Source organism: Megascapheus bottae, chromosome 8, assembly GCF_031878675.1.
Source record: "Megascapheus bottae isolate mThoBot1 chromosome 8, mThoBot2.hap1, whole genome shotgun sequence".
In the NCBI taxonomy this organism is placed as follows: Eukaryota; Metazoa; Chordata; class Mammalia; order Rodentia; family Geomyidae; genus Megascapheus; species Megascapheus bottae.
This window is the reverse complement of record NC_143516.1, coordinates 19,699,679-19,726,997: the sequence shown is the minus strand read 5'-3', so window position 1 is coordinate 19,726,997 and position 27,319 is coordinate 19,699,679. Positions and strand designations below refer to the sequence as shown.

Genomic DNA, 27,319 nt, shown 5'->3' with positions numbered 1-27,319 from the left:
AGTAGCTGTACATCTTTGACCCCAGGTCCATCAATTTCCTACTTAACTCACTTTCAACATAGTGACTCCAGATTTTTAAAAAGAATAGTCTCTTAGCTAGGCATAGGTACATGCATATAATTCTAGCTCTTGGTAAATAGGCCCAACTGGGCTACACAACCAGATCCTAACTCAAGAAAACAAAGCAAAGAAAAATATAAACCTCTTCAATGATCTGTAATAACTCTGTGTGTGTGTGTGTGTGTGTGTGTGTGTGTGTGTGTGTGTGTGTGCGTGTGTGTGTATGTGTGTGCAGTAGACATTTTTTGTATGTGCCAGTCCCAGGGCTTGAACTCAAGTTCTTGGGCTTTCTCAAGGCTCTATCACTTGAGTCACAGCACCATATCTGGCTTTCTATGTATGCAATACCAAGGAATCAAACTCGGGTCTTCATGTATGCTATCAAGCACTCTTACCACTAGGCCACACTCCTGTCCCTAGACATTTCTTTATTCTTTTTTTTCCTTAAAAAAAAATGCTCTGTGTGGGCTTCTGTATGGCAAAGGACATAGTTAGCAAATTAAATAGAAAGCCTAGAGTGGGAGAAAATCTTCACTACCATATAACAGACAAGGGCCTCATATCTAAAATATACCTACAGCTCAAAAAATTGAATCTCTCAGAAACAAATGCTCAAAGAAACAGTTATCCAATTAAAAAGTGGGCTAAAGACTTAAAGAGAGACTTCTTTGAAGAGGAAATAAGAATAGCCTATAGACACATGAAGAAATGCTCGACATCTCTTGCCATAAAAGAAATGCAAATCAAAATTACACAGAGATTGCACCTCACTCCAGTCAGAATGGCCATAATCAAGAAATTTAATAACAACAGATGCTGGTAGGGATGTGGCCAGGAGAGATCACTACTACACTGTAGATGGGAGTGTAAACTCTTTCAGCCACTAAGAAAAGCAGTATGGTGATTCCTCAAAAGACTAAACACAGAGCTCCCCTATGACCTAGCAATCCCGCTCCTTGGCAATTACCCAATGTCCAGAAACAAGGGCATACTAAAGCTACTAGCACAACCATGTTCATTGCAGCATTATTTACCATGGCTAAGATATGGAAACAACCCACATGCCCCTTAGTAGATGATTGGACCAAGAAGATGTGGTACTTATACACAATGGAATTCTAGGGGCTAGGAGTTTGGCCTAGTGGTAGAGTGCTTGCCTAGCATGCGTGAAGACCCAGAAAAAGCTGGCAGTGGTGCTGTGGCTCAAGTGGTAGATCGCTAGCCCAAGGACAGTGTTTAGGCTCTGAGTTCAAGCCCCAGAACTGGAAAAAGAACCCCAATACAATGAAATTCTATGCTGTCATCAGAAAGAATGGCATCACCCCATTCACAAAGAAATGGAAAGACTTGGAAAAAATCATATTAAGTGAAGTAAGCCAGACCCAAAGGAAATAGGCTCCATGGTTTCTCTCATTTATAATAATTAGTACACATCTAGTACTCTCCTAGCAGAGGATGACAATAGCTCAAAAGCTATGTACATATGGTCATATAGTATGAGACTAAATGAAATGAACTCTGGGATATGGAAACAAGAGTTTTATCTTGTGTGCTTGTTGTTCTTAATGCACTATGTACAGTTATTTCTTTTCTCTTTTTTCCCCTTATGGTTAATCTCATGTGGTTACTGTATCTGACTTTGTCACCTGGTGTATTGTATGTACATGTATTTGTTTATTTGAAATGGGGAAGGGAAGGGGGAAAACAAGATGATTGGGAGGTACTGGGGGGAGAGAAAGAGGGACCAAAAACATGAAAAGGGGTGTCAATGTTTGAGAAGTAATGTACCCACTTCAACGATGAATTCAACTGTAACTCCTCTGTATATTACCCTGATAATAAAAAAAGAAAAAGAAAAAAGTCTACGTGTATTTGTTAAATGGATTTTTAAATGCCTGAAAAGCTACAAAGTGTTGAGAAAGAACATCTGGGTAACTACTGAAGAGATCAAATCCCTTAGAGAGACCAGAAACAACAACACAAATGTCAACTACAGAAAGAAATTAAGAAAATTGGAGATTGTGCCCCTGCATTCTAATTTTTACTCAGATAATATAAGAACCCTTTTCTGAATATACATGGGACTGAGTACTGGCCATTGAAAACAATGAAACATTTCAAAGGATTAGTGTTGGGAATGCAATTGCATTTTCAAGATAACACTTTCTAACATTCACTTACAACTTCCACACACCTATCATTAACCAGACAAAGAAATTCAGTATTATTTCATATGTGTGCATGGGGGATCAAATGAAAATAAATGCCTCAGTGACTACTAGATTCAGGTTGAGACAAGCACAAGAAAATACACCTTATCAAAAACAGAACAAAGAATAAACAGACATAATTTCTAATAAATGGTCACTTGAAGATATGAAAAGAAATAGGAAAAACACTACAATTCTAAGATAAAGTCTCTTCCCATAACAGTAAGTAAAACATAGGAATAACAAAAATGAACATACGCAAAATACTGCATTTTTAATTCTTACATTTTATATATACTTGAAATTTCCTATAATATTTTTTGTGTGCCCATCCTGAGCCTTGAATTTGAGGGAGGCATGTGCATTGTTCCCAAGCTACTTTTGCTCAAGGCAAGTCCTCGATCACTTGAGCCATAGCTCCACTTCCAGTCTTTGCTGGTTAATTGAGGGTAAGAGTCTTATGGACTTCCCTCCCCAGGCTGGTTCTGAACTATGATCCTTAATTCTCAGCCTCTTGTGTAGCAAAGATTACAACTATAAGCCATCAATGCCTGGCCTTAGAATTCCCTTATTTTTTTTTGCCAATCTGAACTCAGGGCCTGAATACTGTCCTTGAGCTTTCTTAAGGCTAGAGTTCTGACTTGAGCCACAGCACCATTTCTGGCTTTTTTCTATGTATATGGTACCAAGGAATCAAACCCAGGACTTCATGCATGCTAGGCAAGCACTCTACCACTAGGCTAAGCTCCCTATCCCCCGCCCCCCTTTTTAAAACCATTTAAAATACTTTATTCTGTTTAAGTTTAAGGCTCAGGAATCTTCAGTTATGTACGTCATAATAACACTTGAGCATGGGACAGGGTTGCTTGCTTTTATCCACATATTTTTTCTCTCTGTGTCTTTCCCTTACTGCCTTTTTACTTCCCTCTCTCCCTTTCTCCCTCCCCCCTTCATTCTCCTCCTTTCTCCTCTTTTTTTAATTATTCTTTTATTGTAATGTATAGAGGGGTTACAGTTACATTCACCGGGTAGTAGGTGCATTACTTCTCACACATTGATACCCCCTTCTCATGTTTTTGTCCCCATTTCTCTTCCCCTCTCCCTCCCAACCATCTTGTTTTACCCCCTTCCCTTTCCCTTTCCTATTTCAAATAAACAAATAAACGTATATACAATATGCCAGGTAACAAAGTCAGATACAGTAACAATATGAGATTAACCGAAGGGCAACAAAAGAGAAGAGAAATAACATAGTACATTAAGAACAAGCACACAAGATAAAGCTCTTGTTTCCATATCCTAGAGATCCTTTCATTTAGACTCATACTATATGACCATATGTACATAGCTTTTGAGCTATTGTGATCCTCTGCTAGGAGAGTCCTAGGTGTGTACTAATTATTACAAATGAGGGAAACCATTGAGCTTAAGTTCCTTTGGGTCTGGCTTACTTCACTTAATATGATTTTTTCCATGTCTTTCCATTTCCTTACGAATGGGGTGATGTCATTCTTTCTGATGACAGTATAGAATTCCATATCTTCTTGATCCAGTCATCTACTGAGGGACATCTGGGTTGGTTCCATATGCTATGTCAAATAGTGCTGCAATGAACATCGTTGTGCTAGTGGCTTTACTACGTCCTTGTTTCTGGACATTTGGGTAAATGACAAGGAGTGGAATTGCTGGATCATAGGGGAGCTCTATGTTTTTAGTCTTTTGAGGAATCGCCATACTTCTTTCCATAGTGGTTGAATGAGTTTTCAGTCCCACCAACAGCATAGTAGGGATCTCTCCTTGGTCTGGAAATTTCTCATAATAAACATCAAACAAAAAGTGTATTTATCAGTCCAGGAGCATGGCCTAGTGGTAGAATGTCTGCAAAGTATGTACGAAACCCTGAATTGGATTCCTTGGTACCACATATACAGCAAAAGCTGGAAGTAGTGCTGCGGCTCAAGTGGTAGAGTGCTAGCCTTGAGAAAGCCTAAGATCAGTGCTCAAGCCTTGGATTCAATCCCCAGGCCTGGCAAAAAAAAGTGGGGGGTATTTATCTGAACACTGAGAACGCTATTCATTTTGAAGGTTATTGTTTCTTTTAAGTAGGACAAATGTCTGTGAACAGATTCACAAGTTAAATGAGCATTAAACTTAAATAGAATATAAAACTCCCTATGTTTAACTGCATTCTTGTAGGTGACTAAAAAGTATTTTTATGCATTTATAACCACAGATATTGCCATTATAAAATGGAAAATGTATGTCCCACACTGCAGACATTCAAAGTCTTATCCAGGCTTCTAATCATTTATATCTTAGCAATGTTGGTCTCTACAGCAATGACTAGACAATTCCAACTAAAACAAGAGAGAAAGTGAGAGAGAGAGGGAGAGAGGGAGAGAAAGACAGAGACAGGGAGACAGAGAGAGACAGAGACAGACAGACAGAGACAGAGACAGAGAGAGAGAGGCAGAGAGAGTAGGAGACGAAGAACTGATAAACTTTCCTTTCTCCAGTTCAAACCAAGTTATGCAATATTTTTCAGCAAGTTTTTCTTTTCCCTGAAACCGAAGAATGTCAATGATCTGTCTTAAGGTTACAGAAAGGAAAATGATTTGCACATGTCAGAAAGCTGGCACTGAGTACCACTTACATTAACCAAGATGTGTAGTCATTGAAATTTGCTTTTCTGCTAACATAATCAATGCATATTTAAGCATTATTAAATAGTTAAATATTTTAAATGTAAACATTGTTACATATGGAAACATTGACATAATTAAATAACATTTAGTTATCAAACCTTATTTCATTATGATTAAATATGATCAAATTGCTAACAATTAACAATATGCCATTACTATTCACTAACTTATTGTTTATATAATAAAGTATTACTACATATTAAAATATGTTCATATTTTAAGGTAAAATCTAAATGAGAAAATGTTTTAACATTTCCTAGATTTTTCTGAAATTAAGAGTAATGTTTATGTATTTCGAAAGACATAAAATCCTATCACCTATCATGCATATACCACTACAAAGAGTAGAGAATCTTACAAACTATCTTAGTACATTAGTATTTCCTGAAAGAAATCTGCCAACAAAAAACTTAAAATTAGGAAAGAAACCTTTATGAATACCTCCTGATACAACAATTACACATTTTGCAAATTTATACCAAGTGAAAGGATTAAAGATGCAAAATTTTGTAGTATTTTTAACAAATACTACAAAGTATATGTCATAAGATGAAAAATTATTCTAAATTTCCAATAATATCATACCATGTAATATGAAGTGAAAGAATATGCCCAATGTTGGAAAGCTATGTGGTCTTGTCTTTCTGAGTAAGACGTGGCAGTCAGCTTGGAAATTCTCCTATAAACTAGGAAGCTGAAAGATACATTCCAAAACCAGATTTCAAAGATCTCTAGAAGGAACAACCAAATCACTCAGTTAAAACTCCACAGAGGAAAGGCAGAGCCTCGGCCTATTAGAAACTCTTATTCGGGAAAAGAGACACTACTGGATTTCTTGGTAATCACATGGGTTGGACCCTGAAGGAACTTCAAACTGTAGTGCCTGTTCCTCTACTGGCAGCATTTTCTCCGGTGCAGAGAGCAGGGATGAGTGAAATCTTCTGATCTCTGGAAATACTCAAAAGTAAAGTCCCACTAGGCTAAGTAAAAGCCCCAGTAGGTAAAGGAGCCTAGAACAAGTATATGAAAGATCTCTTCCTAAAGAAATTTATCAAAATTTAGTGCTAAGTCATGTTCAAGAATAAAGAATTAAACCAATTTCCAAAGGGCAGACATGAAATCTTTCACAGTATTCAAAACTCTCAGAACAAACAGAGATAGACTAGGTCAACTAAAACTGAAATCCATTTTAAAGAGACACACTTTAAATATAGGATATTTAGCTGATAAAATGAAATAATGCACAATTATTAATAGCCATTGAGTTATCATTACAGAGAAAAAGAGAAGCATCTCATAAGGATCAAAGTGTAACATATTTAATGACCCTATATATAACTGTTAAGATTCGTTCAAAATATAGAAAGGAAAAACAGATGTAAACAATAGATGAAGATTTGACCAACATGATTAAGCAAGTTAGTGTAAGTAAGTTATCTAGAATACTGTAGCCCAAAGTGTACTCTTTCCTGTTAACAAATTTCAAAGGACTGCCATAGTATACCAGCATGTTTGTTCATTAACATAATTAGAGAAAAACAAAGAAAGATAAATGAAGATAAATCCAGCAACCCAATCCTCAGTGTCACAGAAGAAATCACACTGAAATGAATAGGTATTTGAATTGAACAATACTGAAAGTTCAATATATCCAAATTTCTGGGCCACAGAATGACTTATAACTTTTGGTATATATACTGAAACAGCATCAAGGCTGAAAAATCAATGCCAGAAGCTTCCATCTAAAAACAATGAATTATACCTCAAGTAGAAAGAAGCATAAGAGATCAATGAAGTACAAAATAGACAGGCAATTTAAAAATCCATAGTGCTGAAAGTTTGCTCTTTGCAAAGTTTAATAAAATTGATAGACCTTTCAGTAGATATTGTGTGTGTGTGTGTGTGTGTGTGTGTGTGTGTGTGTGTGTGTGTGTGTGTGTGTGTGTGAGAGAGAGAGAGAGAGAGAGAGAGAGAAGGGGGGGAAGAAATGAAAATTACTATTGCTCTTAGAAACAAAAAGAAGACATCAGTATAAATTTGACAAATACTGAAAAGGAAATAAGTCTATTCAGAACAATACATACAAAACATGGACAAAATGAAAACAGTATCTTTAAAAACCACATATTAGAATGACACAAAAGAATGAATGGAAACTCTAAAGAGTTCTTTACTGTTCTGGGATTGATAATTGTTTAAAATTACTGTCTGTCTCACCCAGTAGAACAGAAACATGACAACAGAGGCCTTGTCAGTCTTCTAACCAGTGACTCTCTACTACTTAAACCATCAAGGTGTTTACACAAAGCACAAGAATAAAAATAATCACTTGTGGGATGAAGAAGGAAAAGATCAACCTCCTTTGCAAACCAGACCATATTAAATACGAATACAGCTGTTACATGCAAATGATATCCTGGAATGGTCTAAATCCTGGCCTTGATAAAAAGCACAGGATTACAAGCATATCCTTGGTTAGCCTGGTTTGGAATGAATATGTCATCTCCACTATGTCACATGTTAACACAATTCATATTCTTAAACCATTGTATTGTTTGTATAGCACTTATTTGGTCCACATAAGTTCTTTTTTGGAGGTACTAGGACTTGGGTCTGGACTTGCTAAATTGATGCTTTTAATCTAAATAGAATCTTATATGATAAATTATTGCTAGGGAGGTTTAGTTTCCTCTGAGAAGTGGCATATGGTTCTTCGTTGTATTTCTAAAATGATTATTAACTTGAATGCTTGCTCATGTGAATACCTATCATCATTTCTGAATTCTCTAGTTTTTGGTGCTAATTTTTCATGTATATTTTCTATCATTTTGTTATTTTTTAAAGATTTAAATAATAAAAATAGATGTTAGGGGCTGGGAGTTTGTGCATTCTAGGCAAGCAGTCTACCACTTGGCCAAAGACCCGGGTTCAATTTCTCGGTACCACATACATAGAAAAAAAAAGCCAGAACTGGTGCTGTGGCTCAAGTGGTAGGGCTTTAGCCTTGAGAAAGCCCAAGGATAGTGCTCAGTCCCTGAGTTCAAGCCCCAGCCGGCAAAAAAAAAATATATACGTCAATGTTAGATAATGAAACTAGTAATTGTGTCTCTGTGTGTACACACATGTGTATGCATGTGTGTGTGCTTAAACTCCAGGCCTGTCTCTTAGTGTTTTGTGACAAGGCTTGTGTTCCACTTTCAAGAATCCCAAATGGCTGACAATTTCTCCAGCTATTATGATGTCCCAGCAGATTTTGGAAGCAATCACTTTAACTCACTAAGTGGAATCTCATTGATTCTTTTGTTTTTCCTTCCTTTTTAGGATAATTATTGGGGAAATGGCCATTTTTCTCATTTCTCTCTCTGATAATCAAAGTATGTAAAGCATGTGTCAATTACTCTCCGTAGGTACTCAGTATTCTTTTCTTTTCTTTCTTTTTTTTTGGGGGGGGGTTACCGGGGATCAAACCTAGGACATTGTACTTGCTAAGCAAGCACTTTGCCACTGAGCTATATCCCTGCCCTCAGTATTCTTTATCTACAATTAGGAAACCTCCACAGGAACATATTATTGTCATTAGTCTTTGACTTGATTATGCCAAGTAGATTTTTATGGTATCTATAATCTCCTGAGGGTGGTATTAAGCTGTGGTCAGAGTACTGATGTTGCAGAATGCTTGTTCATAAACCAAATGAAGGCAATCTGTGAGACCTCCCCAAGTTCTTGGGGTATCCTGGAACTACTGGTCCCTTAGAACTATCCACGAGTGAACACCAGCAAGCTGGGTGTTACACTGAATTACTATAGATTCCTCAGGCTTTGGGCTCTACAACATATAATCATCCAAATCTAGAAAGTCAACATCTTCACAATAAAGGACAGAAATGATGTCAATGGAAGACAAGGAGATAAAGATCTGGGATATGAGAATGGAAGAAGGAAGTCAGTAGAGATGGAGATAGCAGGGAAAGATCGCTTGATGCCAAGGCAAAGAAAGTTCATCTGGTAAATGGAAAATAGATATACATCTTTAGCTGTATGTAGATTAGTTTTTAGATACTATTCTAAAGTAAAACCAACCTCATTATGAATGTAAAAAGCCAATCTTTTTAGGCCCTATTTTTGTTTGACTAGCACTGACATAAGAGAAAAATCAGCGTATAAGTCAAGACTTCTGCTCTTTACCATGTTACTCTGGTCAAAGGAACACAGATTTGCTCAAATCAGATTTCTGCTTTTAACTGCCCAGCTATGCATCAATTCTGGTATAGTAATAGGGGAGAGATGATATATTAATCCAATGTAGGTCCATAACCCTTTAGAAGTTAAGAAAATAACTTCCTATCTCCTGTTAAGCATGAGAAAAACGAGCCAGAAGCTGAGGGCTCTTGCTGCAATCTTTTTTTTTTTCAAAAATCAGTAAAACTTTATTCACTTTCACTCTTTCGCCATTAACAGAAAACTGGAGAAAGCAAATGTTTGTTTTTACAAAGACAAACAGCCTCTTCACCCAGAACAAAATCCCCAGTGACGAGGGGAGAAGATAGAAAGTGACCCACCAGTCTCCTGAACTGATCCCCCCAAAGCCTCCATCTATGGCCAGCCCCTGCAGGGCTCAAGAATTGCACCAACTATACCAGCTAGCTCCCAACCTGGCAGGTTGAGAAGCCTCACTGGACCAGGCACGCCTGTGTATATTCACCAGAACACAGGAATCTGGAAGACATGCACACAAAACAGGATTCATTTCAGGCACAACTTCTTTTTTTTTTTCCTGTTTTGTTTTTAAATCAGTAAAAGAAACTGGGACCTAGAAGCTGCAGTGATCTAGGCAGCAGCAAGTTTGTGCATTTGTCCTTTTTTTTTTTCTTTTTGCCAGTCCTGGGCTTGAGCTCAGGGCCTGAGCATAGTCTTTGGGATTTCTCAAGGCTATAGGTCTACCACTTGAGCTACAGCAACACTTTTAGCTTTTTCTATGCATATGGTTACAAGGAATTGAACCCCAGTCTTCATGCATGTTAGGCAAGCACTCTAACACCAGGCCAAACTACCAGCCCCTTGTTTTGTTTTTGTTTATATTATCAAACTGCTGGCACACTTTATTTGCATGAAATTCTACACCATATATACTAATTGTAATAAAGTTATTTAACCCCAGTCTCAGGGTAGAAGAAACTTATTCTGGAAGATAATTTTCACTGAAATCTAATCAAACTTTCTTGCATGTAATCTTAGCTACTTAGGAGGCTGAAAGCTAAGGCTTGAAGCCAGCCAGGGAAGAAAAAGTCTCTGAGACTTTTATCTCCAATGAACCACCAAAATGCCAGAAGTAGAGCTGTGGCTCAACTGCTAAAGAACCAGTCTTGAATCTCTGGCCATAAAAGAAATGCAACTCACAACACCTCTAAGATTCCACCTCACTCCAGTTAGAATGGCCAGGATCAAGAAATCTAATAACAGATGCTGGTGGGGATGTGGCCAGGAGGGATCACTACTACACTGTTGGTGGGAGTGCAAACTCATTCAACCACTATGGAAAGCAGTATGGCAGTTCCTCAAAACACTAAACATACAGCTCCCCAATGACCCAGCAATTCCACTACTTGGCATTTACCCAATCATCCAGAAACAAGGACATACTAAATCCACTAGCACAACGATGTTCATTGCAGCACTATTTACCATAGTGATGATATGGAACCAATTCAGATGTCCCTCAGTAGATGACTGGATCAAGAAGACGTGGTACTTATACACAATGGAATTCTATGCTGCCATCAGAAAGAATGACATTTTCATTGCCCCATTTGTAAGGAAATGGAAAGACATGGAAAAATCATATTAAGTGAAGTAAGCCAGACTCAAAGGAACATAGGCTCAATGGTTTCCCTCATTTGTCATAATCAGTAGAAACCCTGGGCTCTCTTAGCAGAGATTTACAATAGAACAAAACCTAGATACATAAGGCCATATAGTATGACACTAAATGAAAGGACCTCCAGGATACAGATACAAAAGCCATATAACGAGTGATTGTTATCTTTAATGTACTATGTTATCTCTCATCTCTTTTATTGTCACTTGGCTATCTCATATTATTACAGTATTTCACCTTGTTATCTGAAATATTGTATATATGCTTATTTGGTTATTTGAAATCGGATAGGGAAGGGGGGAAACAAGATGAGGGCGGGGGTGGGGGGAGGGAAATGGGGACCAAGACATGAGAAAGGGTATCAATGTTTGTGAAGTAATGCACCTTCTATCTGGTGAATAAAATGTAACCCTTCTATTAATTACAATAAAAAATATATGAGGAAAAAAAGAACCAGTCTTGAGCAAAAGAACTAAGGAACAGCATCCAAGCCCTGAATTCAAGCTCAGTACTAGTACCAGAGGGGGAGAGGAAGAGGAAAAGGAAGAGGGAGCAAGAGAAGGAGAGGGAGAGAGGGAGGAGGAGAGAGGGAGGAGAAGAGAGGGAGGGAGAGGGGGAGGGGGAGGGAGAGAGAGAACAACATCTTCTCTTGAACCAAATGTGATGTCAAGCAAATGCCACCCAACCCACACAACCCTGACAGACGCAACTGAAACAAAGCCTACATGAAAATCAAGCCACCTGGGCGTTCCCCATTGGTTGATAAATGCTTAGCTAAATTTTGAAAGAAGAAAAAGAGAACTCTTCAGGATATCTCTGGAAGAGGAAGATGTAATCCAACTCTAGTTCAAGCTTTGATTAATGTATAAACATGTGAAGAAACATAAACTATACAAAGTAGTTTTTACACATTATACAGTAAGGATACACCACCTTCTCCTAGATTCCAGGATTTGAAGGTAGTTTCTTCATGTACTCACCACCCCTTCATCAGCTTGCCTTCCTTGCTAGTCAGGGCTGATAGTGAAAAGCCAGGAGCAGAATGGCATAATACAAGTCTGGAGCAGTTTTCTATGAGTGGCTTGTCCCGTAATAAGATACAGATATGGGACAAGAGGGCCTCCTTTTCCCTCAGCACAGGTGTAGCTAATTTGAACCAATCCTAGAATGGCTGTAGGCACCCAGTAGCCCCAAGACAGTCCTATTAATTTTAGCGGGGTGGGAGGCAGTACAGGGGATTGAACCTTGAAAGTTCGATTTGGAAATTTAGTAATCATAGGGCATCAAAAATTTACTCAAGCTGGGTGTCAGTGGCTCAAGCCTGTAATCCTAGCTACTCAGGAGGCTGAGATCTGAAGGTCACAGTTCAAAACCAGGCTGGGCATGAAAGTTCATGAGACTCTTATCTCCAGTTAACCACCACAGAAGCAGAAGTAACACTGGCTCAAGTGGTAAAGCACTAGCCTTGAGCTAAAGAGCTCAGCAACAGCACCCAGGCCCAGAGTTCAAGCCCCATGATCAACAAAAAAGAAAACACAACAAAAAAGGATTCACTCAAGTTCTTTATATTTCAGTTCTAAAATGGGAAGTAAAATGGCAGCCCGGCCTACTTTACCTACCATACGCAGATGTCTGCACTTGAAGTGCAGCATGGCAGTGTCACCCTATATGAGCACACAGCAAAGAGTAAATGCTTTAAGTCACCTGTGCTGTGTATGAATTCCACATAGTCATTTCCTGGCTTTTTAAAAAACTAGGTAAAAACCAAGTGTGGTGACATTGTTGGCAGTGGGAATGTCTTTGGCTTGCCAGGCAGGGAGATCTGTCCAGATCACTTCCTCTGACTATCACCAGATGTGCAAGCTGCCCCTTTAGAAGGCCTGTGGTCATTTTCTTCTCTCGAGGACGTCGGTCTAGGCTCATGGGCCACAGCGCCACATTCTCTACAAGATGGCTGTTCTCCAAACCTCCCTTCCTCTTCTTCCAAGCACTTTGTGCTATTCCACTTCCAGTGGCCTCTAACCAGCCTGAGGACAGGTGCTATGGCTGTCTTCTTTATTTATTTAAAGCATTATAATGAACAGCTATGCCTTTAAAAAAAAGAAAACAAACAAAAAAAACACCTTGGGGCAGGGAGTTTGGCCTAGTGGTAGAGTGCTTGCCTAGCATGCACGAAGACCCGGGTTTGATTCCTTGGTACCACATACAGAGCAGAAAGCCGGAAGTGGTGCTGAGGCTCAAGTGGTAGAGTGCTAGCCTTGAGAAAGTCCAAGGACAGTGCTCAAGCCCTGTGCCCAAGCCCAGGACTGGCAAAAAAAAAAAAAGCACCTTTCACAAACTAAAAGTGATTTATTACTTTAAGACAAATGAACATGACAACAATATTGACAGGTTACAGATAGGCAATCAAGAACAAAAAGCCATGTTCTTCTAGTACCAGATAAATCAGCAACACATACAAGATCATTTCCAAAGGACTGGCTCGTTAAATCCTGTGAACTCCCAAGGGCTTCCCTATTTTTACTAGAAAATGAATCAGCAGCTTAAAATAAGATCAGGACTTCTAGACATCTGCTTGACCACAAAGCTCTTGTGAAAGACAGCTCATATTCCTAGGCTAACTAGGAAGCATAAAATGGAACCAGAAAAGTTCAAACAAAATAAAGCCAGAATGAAAGAAAAATCTCTGCACCTTAAGTGAACTTGGCAAGACCTCCAAAATGAGGAAGCACATGGAGTTTACTCTTGTGTACAACTTCTTTCAATGGTTTTCCACTCGAGCTCCCAGAGCAGGAGCCACGGGCTTGCTAAGGATTATCTGTGCCCTTCTTTATCTCTACCATGTCAAAGGTTACCTCTACCAGAGGTAACATGCCTCAAAATGCCAAATTCTAATTCTCCTACAAGTCAGAATTCCACTAAAGTGAAAATTTCAACATAATGAAAAGGCTACACAATTTCATTCCTCTACTGTAGCTACAGTGGCACATGAAGAACCTAGGAAATCATGATGCTGGTTTTTCCTCTGTGGTTACAACCCATTATTCCGCTGACACTCTCCTACTAAGATGACAGGTGTGCGTGCATATGGGTCCCCACCCATGTGTATGTGTATGTGTGCATGTATACTGGAATTGGGGCTTAAACCCAAGGCTACATTTGCTCACAGCTGGTGCTCTATCACTTGAGCCACATCTCTACCTCTGGCTCTCTGCTGGCTAATTGGAGATAAGCATCTTACTCACTTTCCAGTCTGGAGCCGGCTTTGAACTGAGATACTCAGAACTCAGCTTTCTGAGTACGTAGACTATAGGCATGAGCCATCAGCATCCAGCTAATGACAAATTTTAACTGTTATAATTTCAGTTTTACAACCTAAAAGTGTTTTAATGATGATGCCAATGACAAACTGCTAAATTGTCAAACATCCTCTGGTATATGTACAGGTACAAATGTTTTAATTTGGGAAGATTTTAGAAATATTAACATGCTCTATTGAACAATACAAGCAATAGTGACATAGCCTCCATGAAACTTAGAAAATAGAATAATATGCTTATGTTAAAAATTTCTCAGAATGACTGCATCTAAAATAGGCAAATTGTTAGCTTTCCCTGATAATGTCAAAATATTTATGTGGGTATAAAATGAGTATAAATTCTGTATTAGTTACATACATAGTTCATTGTTTCTGGTTTGTTCAAGATGTTCAGGGCATCTTTACTATTATAATTTATACATTCTCATTTCCAGTGTTATACATTCCTTCCTATAGATCTAAAAATTGATTTGTTGTCACTTCCCTTTAACTTTTTCCTTTTTGTGGTTCTGAGGTTTTAACTCAAATAATCTACTTCTTAAGTCATGTCCAACCCCTTTTTGGTTTTGTTTTGACTTTATTAGCCTGGACTACAATCCTCCTATTGAAGCTTCCTATGTAGCTGCGATGACAGACAAACATAACACCCAACATTTTATGAGTTGAGATAAGAACCTTATAAACATTTTTCTCTAGGCTGGCTTCAAACTTTGATTGTCCCAATCTTAGCCTCCCAAGAAGCTGACATTACAGGAATGAGCCACTGCGCCAAGCACCTTTGTCATTCTTCCAGCAAAAGGATGTGAACAGCAAGTTATTTTGGTTTTTGTTTGCCTTTGCTTCCCATTTGTTTTGGAAAGATATTTTCACTGGGTACATGTAGATTCTTGATTGGCCATTCTTTTCTCTTCATATTTTAAGAGGGTTGTTCCATGGCCTTCTGGTCTCTTTCTGATAGAAAGTAAGCACTTACTTTCTTCCTTATAAAGTGTGTGTGTGTTTTCCCAGATTGCACTTGTGACATTTTCATGTAGTTCTGTTCTTCAGCAGTTATCTAAGGAACAATTTTCTTTGTTTATCCTGTTTGTGCTTTTCTGAGCTTCCTAAATCGTGTGTGTGTGTGTGTGTGTGTGTGTGTGTGTGTGTGTGTGTGTGTGTGTGATTAGTCTTATCAGATTGGGATAATATTTGTCCATTCATTCTTCAAATACTTTCCCTATCATATCACAGCTCTCCCTTCATTGTAGGTTCAAACTCCAAATTCTAACTCTCTTACAGTGGGCAGTGACTGAAACCTTTGTTCAATTCTGTAGCATTCTAGTAGGCCCTTACATGGGGTTGCCTGTGATTTTACTCTATACTCTCCATACCTGTGAACCTCAGGGGTTAGCCATGAACTTATGGGGATATGGAGCATGAAGATCCTCCCTCTGTAGCACGTTCATTTAGAAGTTACCCTGTCCAATTCCTCGGCACTCAGGAAGCTTCAAATTGACTCCTTATGATCAGACTGTGATTTTCTCTGCTTGAGTTCTACCTGCCTCATGCTGTGTTCTATGTCCAAGGAGAGTCCCAGAGTCCATGTGCTTGTTATCTTTCATACATCCATGAATCCAAGTTTCCTCTGGTCCTAAATCTCTTGAGTTAATCTTTGGTACTTTTATTTTTTTTCCTGTTGAAACTGAGTCTCAGGTTGGTTGTAAAGTCACTACAGAAGCCCAGTCTGGCTGTAAGCTTACAATTCTGGCCTCTACCTTCCAAGTGCTTAGAATGTATGCATATGCCATTTGGCCCAAAAGCTTTTTAAAATTTTATTCTTTATCCAACAGTTGCAATTGCCATTGGTCATTACAAGAATCTACTGTGCCCATTCCAAAAGCTCTGGTGAGCAGAAGCATATTTTAACTCACTCCATTTGCCCCAATCCTTTACTTTATGGTTTATGGTACTTGTAAGCCCTGATTAAGAAATTCATTCTTATCCCAAAGTCATAAATATAGTTCATATATTTTATTCTAAAAATAGTTTTTCTCAAGCATTTAAAAATATTTTGGCTTCTTAATATACATAAATTTTATTTTTTACATAGGGACCCAGAGTTGGGAATGTAGTATAGGGATAGCATGCATGAGGTCCTGGGTTCCACTACTAAGGAAAGAAGAAAGGAAGGAAGGAAGAAGGGAGGAAGGGGGGGTGGGAAGAAGAGAAAGAAGGAAAGAAGTAAGGATGGGGGAGAAGAAAGGAAGCAAGCAAGGAAAGAAATAAGGCAAAAGAAAAAAAGGGAAAGAAGCAAGGAGATAGGATAGGAGAAAAGGAGGGAGGGAAAAAAGAAAGGAAAGAAGGAAGTCCAACTTTATTTTATTATTCCAAGCGAACAAAAACATTTTCTCAGCACTATCCTTCACAACTGAAGAATCTATCTTTTTACCCTGGCTCATGAATCTGCTCCATCATAAATCTAGTCTCATAAGAACATCTCAGTGTGTTCCAGTGTCGAATTTGCCTTTGGCCATATTTCCATTCCCTAACTGTTACAGCTTTATAGTCAGTTTCGTTATCTGCCAGAGCAAATCCCTCTACCTTGTTCTTCTCTAGGATTGCTTTGCTTACTCTTTACTTTTTCAAATAATAAAATGCGAAGTCCCACTGGGGATAGTGACATTTTAAAAACAAAAATAGGGGCCAGGAATTTGGCCTAGTGGTAGAATTTGCCTAGCATGCATGAAGACCCAGTTTGATTCCTCGGTACCACATAGATAGAAAAAAAAAAGCCGGAAGTGGTGCTGAGGCTCAAGTGACAGAGCTCTAGCTTTGAGAAAGTCCTAGGACAGTGCTCAGACCCTGAGCTTAAGCCCAGGGCTGGCAAAAAACAAACAAACAAACTATATATAAAGCCTACTTATTCACAAACTTGGTATACTTTGGTACAATTCAGGTCTTGTTTTAATGTCTTCCTACCAGTTTTTCCACACATATAGTGTTTTTTTTTTTTTTCCCGCCAGTCCTGGAGCTTGAACTCAGGGCCTGAGCACAGTCCTTGGGCTTTTTCAAGGTTAGTGCTCTACCACTTGAGCCACAGCACCATTTCTGGCTTTTTTCTATGTATGTGGTACTGAAGAATTGAACCCAGGCCTTCGTGCATGCTAGGCAAACACTCTACCACTAGGCCAAACAAATGGCCCTAATTTTTTATTCTATAGTATTTATATAATAAACTATACTAATGGCCTAAGGGTTTCTTTCTGAAGTGATTAAAACATTAAATATCATATTTGATTGATTTGCTCTATTTCAAATGTCTCTTTGTTTCAAATCATATCCTTATTTTTTCTTTCTTTCTTTCTTTCTTCTTCTTCTTTTTTTTTTTTTTTGTAAGCGTATGAGAGTCTTTATTGCAAGCTCGAGCCTGGAGTCACAACCGACACTGACACAATGGGTCTGAGTTGAGAGTCCCGACTTCCTGTTGTACAGGGTTTTTATAGGGTTCTGAGAACTTTCCAAGCATAGTCATAAGTTTGAGTAAATCATAACACACATCGTGGGACATATGGCTGGAAGTGGTTGGTTAGCTCAAAGGGTTAACATATTATGAATTGATTGGCTCATGTGATGAGATACATGCAGTACATGCTAGGGGATATGGTTCGTACTATAGGTCATATCCTTATTTTTTCACCTAATTTATCTCAACATACCTTGTCATGTTAAATAAATATAAGGTCTAGAATTGGGAGTTTGGCCTAGTGGTAGAGTGCTTGCCTAGCATGCTTGCCTAGAAATGGTGCTGTGGCTTAAGGACAGTGGTCAGGCCCTAGGTTCAAGCTCCAGGACTGGCAATATACATACATACATACATACATACATACATATATATATATATATAAAGTCTATAAAATCTAAGATTCCTTTTGCAATAGCCATCCATCTAAGAGATCTAAGAGATCTTACATTAGCATTTTTAGGCAATTTTGGATGTCACGACTTTATTAAGTTATTTCTTTATATGCCTATACTTACCAAGAAGCTCCATGGTCCCTACTTTCAGTGTCAGTGAAATTAGAGTCCAAAAACATGTCTTTGTAGATTCGACCAACGAGGCAATATATGTCTGAAGCAACTTGATCTTCATTTTGCACCATGGGAATCATAATATCAAGAGCTTTTGGTCTATCTCCAGGGAGATTTCTCCTAAGGTCAAGAACATTGTTTTGAAATGGATCCCAAAAGCAAGTACAGGCCCATTATCTATTAAAAACTCTAAATAATGTATTGATTTACATCAGTTGGCAGGAAAACAACAGCAATTAGATTCTGAGAGCCCTCCCTAGACCTCTGTGCAAACCTCTGTCCTATTGCATGACTATAGGGTCTAAAAAGAAACTCCTGAATTGCTCTCCAGCTCGTGGTGATGGAGTTGAACTTACTCCCCATGGTTGTTCCAACTTCCTGCAGTTCATATGCAGGTTCCAGTTGGTGAATGAGATAGAAGCACAGTCTGTGGTCTTGAAAGAACAGTCCATTATTCAAAATAGGGACAAAACTAAGGTTTCAATGGCTTTTGTTTTAAAAGTATAAGAAAACTAATTCCCAGTTCCAGAAAGTAAATCTAACCCAAAAGGTACATAATTTTGGTGTGTGACCTATTGATTACCCAATGAAGCTGCTTTATGGGGCTTATTTTAAAATAACATGTGAAGGTTGATACTAGACAAAAATTCTCCAAAGTTGGTATTTCTGGGACTGTGAAAATATTAAGCTGAGTAAAAGAAGTCAGTCGCAAGACACGTACTATGCAATTCCATTTACAAACCAGTCCTTTACAAATACCAATGGACAAGTGTATTTGTTAAAAGAGCATGCCATGTTAATATAACTTTAAAAGTCAACGAAGTATAAATAGCAAATATAAACTTTGTCAGATGCTAGCAAAATAAAAAAAAGAATCAGAAAGAAACCAGAACACATGCTCTCCATATTTCATATAGCAGAGACAGCTATGTTAATAATAAGCTCTAACAAGAAGTCATTGCAACATGACCAGAATCTGCAGGCAACACAATAATGCATTGGGGAGGCATGCCTGCTTCTTACCTGTTCAGAGCAAATGCATAGTGAAACTTTACATGGTGGTGGGAGGCCAGATCGAAGGTTGGCAGCTTTTCTAATGTCTCTACCAGTTTCACAATGGAATCATAGTCCTTTTGAGGAAAAGGAAAATGGCAGTTAAGGCACTGGAGAAAGAGTTAATAATAAAATGTCTTTGGACCCCTAAATATATGAATCTGAGTTGAGCATTAAATGAAAAAGGACCCATTAAATATTTTAAAGACTCTAAAAGAAACGGCTGTTGTATTTTTCTATGTTTCAATGAACTAGATAAAAACATTAAGTGTGTGGTTGTCATGTTTGACAAAACCCCCAAAAAATAAACAAAAAAACCTTAGTGGGATGATGGTCTATTATCTAAAATGAATAGTTCATTCTCCACAGAGCCAGACTCAATCAGTTTCAGAGAAATAATAAGTTTCGAAGACACATAGCAGTCGCTTGCACTTCTATTACATGTAGCACACGGTTCACATTGCTAAACTTGTTTCACCATGAGCTTTTAAGTGCCCTAGTACCTTGTGTATGCATGTATCTTGTCTTTATGAAGGTTTACACAGACCAAGAGCTTAGAACTGGAAATAGGACACCTGAAGTCTCTTAAGGTTTACTACAAAAACCTAACGGCAAATTTCAATCTGAGAAAAGAGTGCATTCTATTTACCAAAATAAATTCCTAAGCCATGTCAATAAGAATGATATGCTCATGTGTTTCATTTTATACTTAGTTGCATATTTCTTGTTTCTGGCACTATCAGTTTTAAACAACATAATTTCAAGTAGTAAAAGATATGCCCAGAAAGCTCTCAGAATATCTGCAAGTTGCCAAAACAAAACTTTTATTTATTGACTGATAGGCATGTCTGAGGCTAGTGGACTAGAAAGTGTTAGCTGTGTGAGCAGATTTTCCTTTGTGTTCCTTTCAAGGACAAGTCAAATATTTATAATAAAAGTATTATAAATAAACAAATACCATTGTTGCTAATGGCTCATTTTCATTCATCAGAAAATCATGAGATGAAAAGTACAGAATAAAAAGTTACATGAGCCAGGTGCCAGGGACTTGGGCCTGTAATCCTAACTACTCCGAAGGAAGCTGAGTTCTGAGAGGGGTGGTTCGAAACCAGTCTGGGCAGGAAAATCCATGAGACTCTTATCTACAATTAACCACTAAAGCCAGAAGTGGAGTTGTGGCTCAAGTGGTACAGCATCAGCTTTGAGAGGAAAAGCTAAAGGACAGTACCTACACCCTGAGTTCAAGTTCCAATACATGCACACACACACATGCTACATGAAGCAGTATAAATGATTTATTAGCTAGCTGTAAGTTCATATCAACACTCCTTATTTCTCTCATATGCCATATAACAAAGCCTTTACCTTCAGCACCTTCTCACCTGGATGTCTCTGTAGGAAAGTAACAGGTTGATGACAATATCTGCTGTTAAAACTTCAATGTTATCAACTCGCTGCCGGATTCTTGCCAATTCAGCTGCCAATTCTTTGCCCGTGTACAGATTCCGAGCTTTTCTGATATCATTGAGTATAGATTCCCGGAAATATTGGCTGGTAAAACACACACACACACACACACACACACACACACACACACACACACACACATTTTAAAGAGTTAACATTGGAGGGAGTTCAGTGAAAAATTTTATAGGGAAAAAGTATATTCCAATGTATTAAGATGCATGGAAAAATACTTCATGTATTTGGCATTATTATGAAATTTGAAGCTTGGCACTGATAGCTCACAGTGGTAATCCTAGATACTTAGAAGGCTGAGATATGAGGATTCTAGTTCAAGCTAACAAGAACAGAAAATTCCATGAGGCTCTAATATGCCAAAAGCCAAACAGGTAGAGCTGACGTGGCTCAAGTGATAGAGCACCATACTTGAGTGAAAAAGCCAAGCAACTATACAGGATCCTGTGTGAGTTTAGGCTCCTTATTAGCACAAAAATAAAGATACTTGAGAGTCCATGTATTTCTTTTAATTCTTCTCTTGCTTCAGAAAAGGCCCAAACTCTATTACAATTTATTATTTTTGAGTAGAAATGATCCTAAGTAAATGAATTCTGCCTATGATCTTAATATGGCATAACCTTTCTTTTCCAACTCAACATTATCATTCTTTAGCATATATGGTTAACCAAATATATAACTGAAATATATTTAAAGAAACTTTTTCAGAGTTTTGGCTCCATACACTAAAAGTCTCTGACATTTATTCTGATGTTTCTATACTTGATTTGCATCCATCTCTAGCTCTGCCATTACTATAAAGTCTTTTTTGGGTGTCAGATGTCAAGTTCTATGGAGGAGATAAAAAGCAACAGGTAAAGTATAACAGCATCTTTCTACCCATTTAGAAGACACTGCACATTGTTTTCCAGTTCTTAGTCATCTAACAATCTAAGGGATAAAGGATAAACTGCAGGAACAAATGAAATAAAACCACACCCCATGAACATCACACAAATGACAGCCCTAAGACTTACCTGGAACTTGCTTGAGCCACCTTCAAAAGCTGAATGAAACGGTCTGTGAGAGGTAAGCAGATGGGTCCCAGCAGCAGGTCAAAGTTGGGGTGCATAAGCTCCGTCAAGCCCTTCATGAAGCTGCTGTCACAGCAATAGACCTTGCTGTGTGGAGTCACCATGTAAGGGACAAAGGTGTAATTCCCAGTGCACATCTGAGGAGAGAAGAAACACCTTTCCTAGGGATGCCACAAGGATACAACTCTAGGTCTCACAAAAAAACTCTCATTTCTTATTTATGACCCATGCAAATGGAAATTTCCCAATCTGTTCAATTGCTTACTTCAATATGATTACATAGGATACCAAAAAATGTATGCAACCATTTCTATCAACCATGAAATATTTATTCACCAACTCATATGGCTTAAAGCACTATGATTCATGCTGTAGGAAAACACACGTATTTTAAAAGCACAACTTTCATTTGAAATTGGATAGGGAAGGGGGGAAATCAAGATGGGGGGTAGAGGGGGGAGAGAAATGGGGACCATGACATGAGAAAGGGTATCAATGTTTGTGAAGTAATGCATCTTCTATCTGGTGAATATAATGTAACCCTTCAATTAATTACAATAAAAATATATGGAAAAAATTTAAAAAAACAAAGATAAGGTTTTTAAAAAAGCGCAACTTTCAGCCTTCAGGGAACTTAAATTTTAGTCAGAAGCACAATAGAAATACAGGAAAATAGACTGTGAACTAACAGCTAAAATGCTTCCCTGTGACCAGCAGTGCTGGGATTGAAGCCAGGACACAAGCTGCTCTCCTCAAGCTGTTTCAAAAGCCATACCTACTCATCTCACATTCCCTAAAACTAGACTCAGAAGTGAGCTTTGATGGCCCCTGTTTTCCCTCCCACACACTGTCCTACCTAGTACGCCTTCACAGTGTGCCTGACATTTGGCTCTCTCCCTCCCTCCTCTTAGCATTCAAGTCCCTGTACCAGGGCACCTGGCTGAGCTTGTGCAGGTTATTTCCCCTGGCCTCCCTGCTTATACGTTTTTTTGTTTGTTTGTTTTTTGGCCAGTCTTAGGGCTTGAACTCAGTGCCTAGGTATTGTGCCTAAGCTTTTCTGCTCAAAGCTAGCACTCTACCACTTTGAGCTATTGCTCCACTTCCAATTTTCTGGTAGTTAAATGGGGGAGAGAAGAGTTTCAAGGGACTTTCCTGATCCAACTCGCTCCCAACTGGGAACCTCAAATCTCAGCCTCCAGAGTAGGACCAGGCTACTGGCACTGGCCCTACTTCTACGTTTACCCACTCTCCATCCCCATCTCCTCCCTACCATACATCAGATACCTTCCCACATTTGCATGAAGCCCTATTTAGTATGGTTAGTATGAAGATGAGACCCTGTATTGGAATCCCCCCCCAAAAAAATCTCCACCCCTGAAGATCCTGCCTCTCATAACTGTTGCCTGGCCCCTCTCTCCTCATTCAATATGATCTGAACTCACTGAGTTCTTCCCATCATTTCCTATACCATGCTTTACTAAGGGTATATTCATGCCAAAAAGCACTGCCAAAAAGAAGACAAAAGAAAGAGAACCAGACATTTCCAGTCAGTAAATCTGACTAGAGCTTAAGGATCAGGGAATGAAACTAAAGTAAAGGCAAGCAAAGGATCAAAACTATATATTCTGGGAGGCTGAATGTACAGACACATACTTGTAATCTCAGCACTTGGCTGGAAGGCTGAGGTAGGAGGATCAAGAGTTCTAGGTCATCGGCTGGGAGTTTGGCCAAGATGGTAGAGTGCTTGCCTATGAGGCACAAAGGCCCGAGTTCGAGTCCTCGGTCCCACATATATAGGAAAAAGCTGGAAGTGGTGCTGAGGCTCAAGTGGTAGAGCTCTAGCCTTGAGAAAGTCCAAGGGAAGTACTTAGGCCCTGAGTTCAAGCCCAGGACTGGCCAAAAAAAAAAAAAAGAGTTCAGCAATACCTAGTCTTAAAATGAACAACAATAGAATCCACAGCAGGGAAGAAAACAAAATCATAGCTGCATATCTTGGCTGTAAAGACAGACAACAAATGAGAAAATTAAGTAGGAGTCTGCATACCCTGACCAAATGAACAGCAACAGCAAAGGTGAAAGATATACAAATACACAAGATGAACTCTCTTGAACTGAGCATGTGCAGAAGGAGTCAAAGGTGAATCCAAATGGAACTACCCAAAAAGGGTGCTAATGCTAGCAGAAAGCAAGAGCCAGGCTCATTTATTTATGAAGACATCACACTTTGAGAAACCTGCTGTACATCTGGTAATAAATCCAAACAAAATTCAGCTTCCAGTTGAACACAAATACACACACACACACACACACACACACACACACACACACACCCATACCCACACCCCAATAAACAAAAAATCAAAACTTCAGCAGATTAAGGTGGGACATGTGAGAAGATATACAAATGGGATTAATAGATTGGGTTTTTTGAATGACAATGTCTAAAAGATAGTTGTAAATATGAGATGGCAATGTAGAAAAGTTTCAAGCCCAAATGCTGACCTGGGAATTTTTGTTACAATGCAATATGGGAGGAGCCTGTCCAAGAAAAACTATACAGGAAGACAAAAGGAAAGGGGTAAGCACTAGAATGGGACATTCAGGAAATGCTAGTGACCACTGTAGGGACACTCAAAGTTCTAAGCATTGGCTACCAGCCACACTGGCACAGGGGAAGCCAGAGAGTAATTCTCTCCTCAGCACTTATGCAGTGAATATAAATCTTTACTCAGCTCTCACACAGGCCAAGGTCTAGTCTAGTATGGTGCAGCCACATGCTCAACTTAACATGCATGAACAAGATTCCCTAAAGAAGGTGCCATTGCCTCCAATCTACACGTAGGGAGAAAGGTAGATTAGCTCAAGCAGCTAGGGAGAAAGGAAGATTAGCTCAAGCAGCTGATCTGCAGATTGTTTGTGACTAGACCCAAGAATGGCCAATTAACTACCAAAAAAGACAGGAGTTGTGGCTCAAGTGGTAAAGTGCTAGTTTTGCGCAAAAAAACTCAGGGACAACACTTAGGCCTTGAGTTCAAGAACCAGCACAAAAGCAAAAACAAAAAAAAATCCCACCCGAAAACAAAGACCCTTTCTCTCTAAGGTATACTATTACTACAAGGGCCTATGTGACCACCTGTGCAACTCACTCCTACTTTCCAACCTTCTTTCACCTTCTATGGACTCTTCCAAGAATCAAGTGGCTGCATACAGGAAACAGACAAGTGTCAAATGCCCTTATTGTTAGACTTATTTATTAACATATCACCTTTTTGTATGAGGCACTTATATGCCAGTAATAAAGCAGTAGCAAGTCCAAATTACAGTAAAATCTGGGAACTGCAAGAGGCTGAATACATTCAACTGTTCTCCTTCATGAAATGACTGGGAAGATTGATTAGAAAGGGAGAAAATGAAAGTCCTGCTTCTACAGTGTTACCAAGATCATATAGCATGCCAACTCAACTCAGTTCTTTGACTCAAACTACTGCCTAAGCAGCATAGAATGGAAAAGCCAGCAGGCAGGGGATTTCCCAAAGTTCCTAGAACTTATGTTATGCATGACTTATCAAAGAAGAATATAGGAGAAGGAAGATGGCGCCGAGACAATAGGGACGCTGCCTAGCTCTCTCTGACAAAAAGAGAGAACCAGGGAGTCCCACGAGCCAACTACCTAAAGAAATCCACAACAACAAACTCAAAAAGCAACAGAGAAGGACTCAAACCAGAAAAGAAATCCAGATAAAGCTCACATCCAACTTTCTCAAAGAATTCGGAACACGAGGACCCCTCCCCCACCTCTCACCCAAAGCCGCGGAAAGCCGCGAAAAGCGGCAGATGGCTCCAGACCAAGCCACGAAAAGCAGCTTGAGCGGGTGCCGGCTCCATGCGGGGAAAGCAGCAGCGGGCAGGTGCCGGCTCCATGCGGGGAAAGCGGCGGTGAGCACCGGCTCTAATCCACGAAAAGCAGCGGCAGTGGAGGGCACCAGGCTGGGAGCCCAACGGCTGCAGAAACCAGCACAGAACCAGGCCAGCGAACGGCAGAAGCAGCAGAACCCAGACGCGGAACCAGAACAGCAAGCAGCAGAACACAGGCGGCAGCGGAGACCCGAGGGGAGTGAAAGACTCCCCACCACCGTGGAGCACCCGCAGACGGACGCAGAAGCGTGAGTAATACAGCGCGTCCCCAAACACATCGGGAAAGTGGAGCGGGTGCCAAGCAATAGAACTTAACTCAGACCCCAACACCCTGCCCGAGAAAGACTGGCGGGAGCAGGGGGGCAAGGAATTTAGAATCCTGTCCCTCCCCTCAACAGCCCCCTCCCTCAGGCCATTGACTGGAGATTGACAGGCGGGCTACCCATAAGACCCAGCACCCCACCAAGGGAGGCGGGGCTACCCCAACTCCTACCCGCCCAACGGGCTCCTCTCCCAGGCCACTGGATCTGGAGAGTGGAGGGCGTTGGGACCCTGCCTTACAACAGTGGGTAGGGGGTGCGGGTAAATAGGAGCCAGCATCTGCCCCCCCTCAATTCTTGAGCGGGGCATCCTCCAGCTGGGAATCCTGAGCAAGACACCACCGAGGGCCCCCCCCACAGTCACAGATTCTGACAAAGCAGTGGAAACACAGCAGGGATCTGAAGGGCCGACCAGCAGCCAAGCTCCCCTTCTGAGAACCAAAAAGGCGCGGCTCCGCCCTTGGAACCCACGTCCCCAGCTGGGCCCCGCCCCTGGGAACAGAGGGGCCTCCTGCTGGTCCTGCTGAGAGGGCCTGAAACTCTCAATCCCCAGACCCTTGGCTTGGGGCCGCCCCTGGAAGCAGCACAGGAAAACGTCTGCCAACCGCGCTCAGACGGAAGCTCGCAGATCCATCCCATGGTCCACTGTGAGGCCACTGGTTGGGCTAAGAGCTAGTCGTGCAGCAACACATAAGTTTTATTCTAATATTTCCCAAACTTTGTACTCAAATACGCTACCTACTTACCCCCTGACCTCGCTCATTCTATTTTTCTATCTCTGGACCTCTGCTCGTCTTTCAACCCTTATACTGCATGGATCTACACTTGATGGCTGTTGAGCAACACTGTATATCTAGGTGTTTAATTATTCTCTAGGCTCAGAGGGACTTAAAGACAATAGAGATTGGATTGAGAGGCTTATTGTTTTGGGTATAAATCGCTTATCAGTGGATTATTAGACTAGTCGGTAACTGCACAAAAAGAAAGAGTGATAACACCAATCAAAACTTGTGAACATCTAGAGTCTGCCAGCTACAGAGGTCTAGGGTGGTTATATCTGAAAAACTATAATCGTGTTTAGTATTAATCTTGCTCCCATTTTCAAATGGGCAGAACAAGAAACTCAAGAAAAATGTCAAATCAAGAAACAACATCCCTCACCCCCCCACCCAATGTAAACAGCCAATGGAACAGTCACTGGCAAACCTAGAAGAGAGTCTCCCAAGTGCTGTACAAATGCAA

The 27,319-nt window shown here is 39.8% G+C and overlaps 1 protein-coding gene across 1 annotated transcript in view; it reads right to left on the bottom strand.

Annotated features, from left to right (window-relative positions):
• The window catches only part of Map3k5 (mitogen-activated protein kinase kinase kinase 5), a 188,618-nt gene that overhangs the window by 83,997 nt on the left and 77,302 nt on the right, over nt 1–27,319 (bottom strand). Inside the window, exons 4-7 of the mRNA XM_090338059.1 lie at nt 21,786–21,979; nt 20,673–20,841; nt 19,261–19,367; nt 18,187–18,357 (exon numbers count right to left, since the gene is read on the bottom strand). Of these exons, the coding sequence (XP_090194185.1) occupies nt 18,187–18,357; nt 19,261–19,367; nt 20,673–20,841; nt 21,786–21,979 (641 nt within the window). The remainder of the gene's footprint in view (nt 1–18,186; nt 18,358–19,260; nt 19,368–20,672; nt 20,842–21,785; nt 21,980–27,319) is intronic.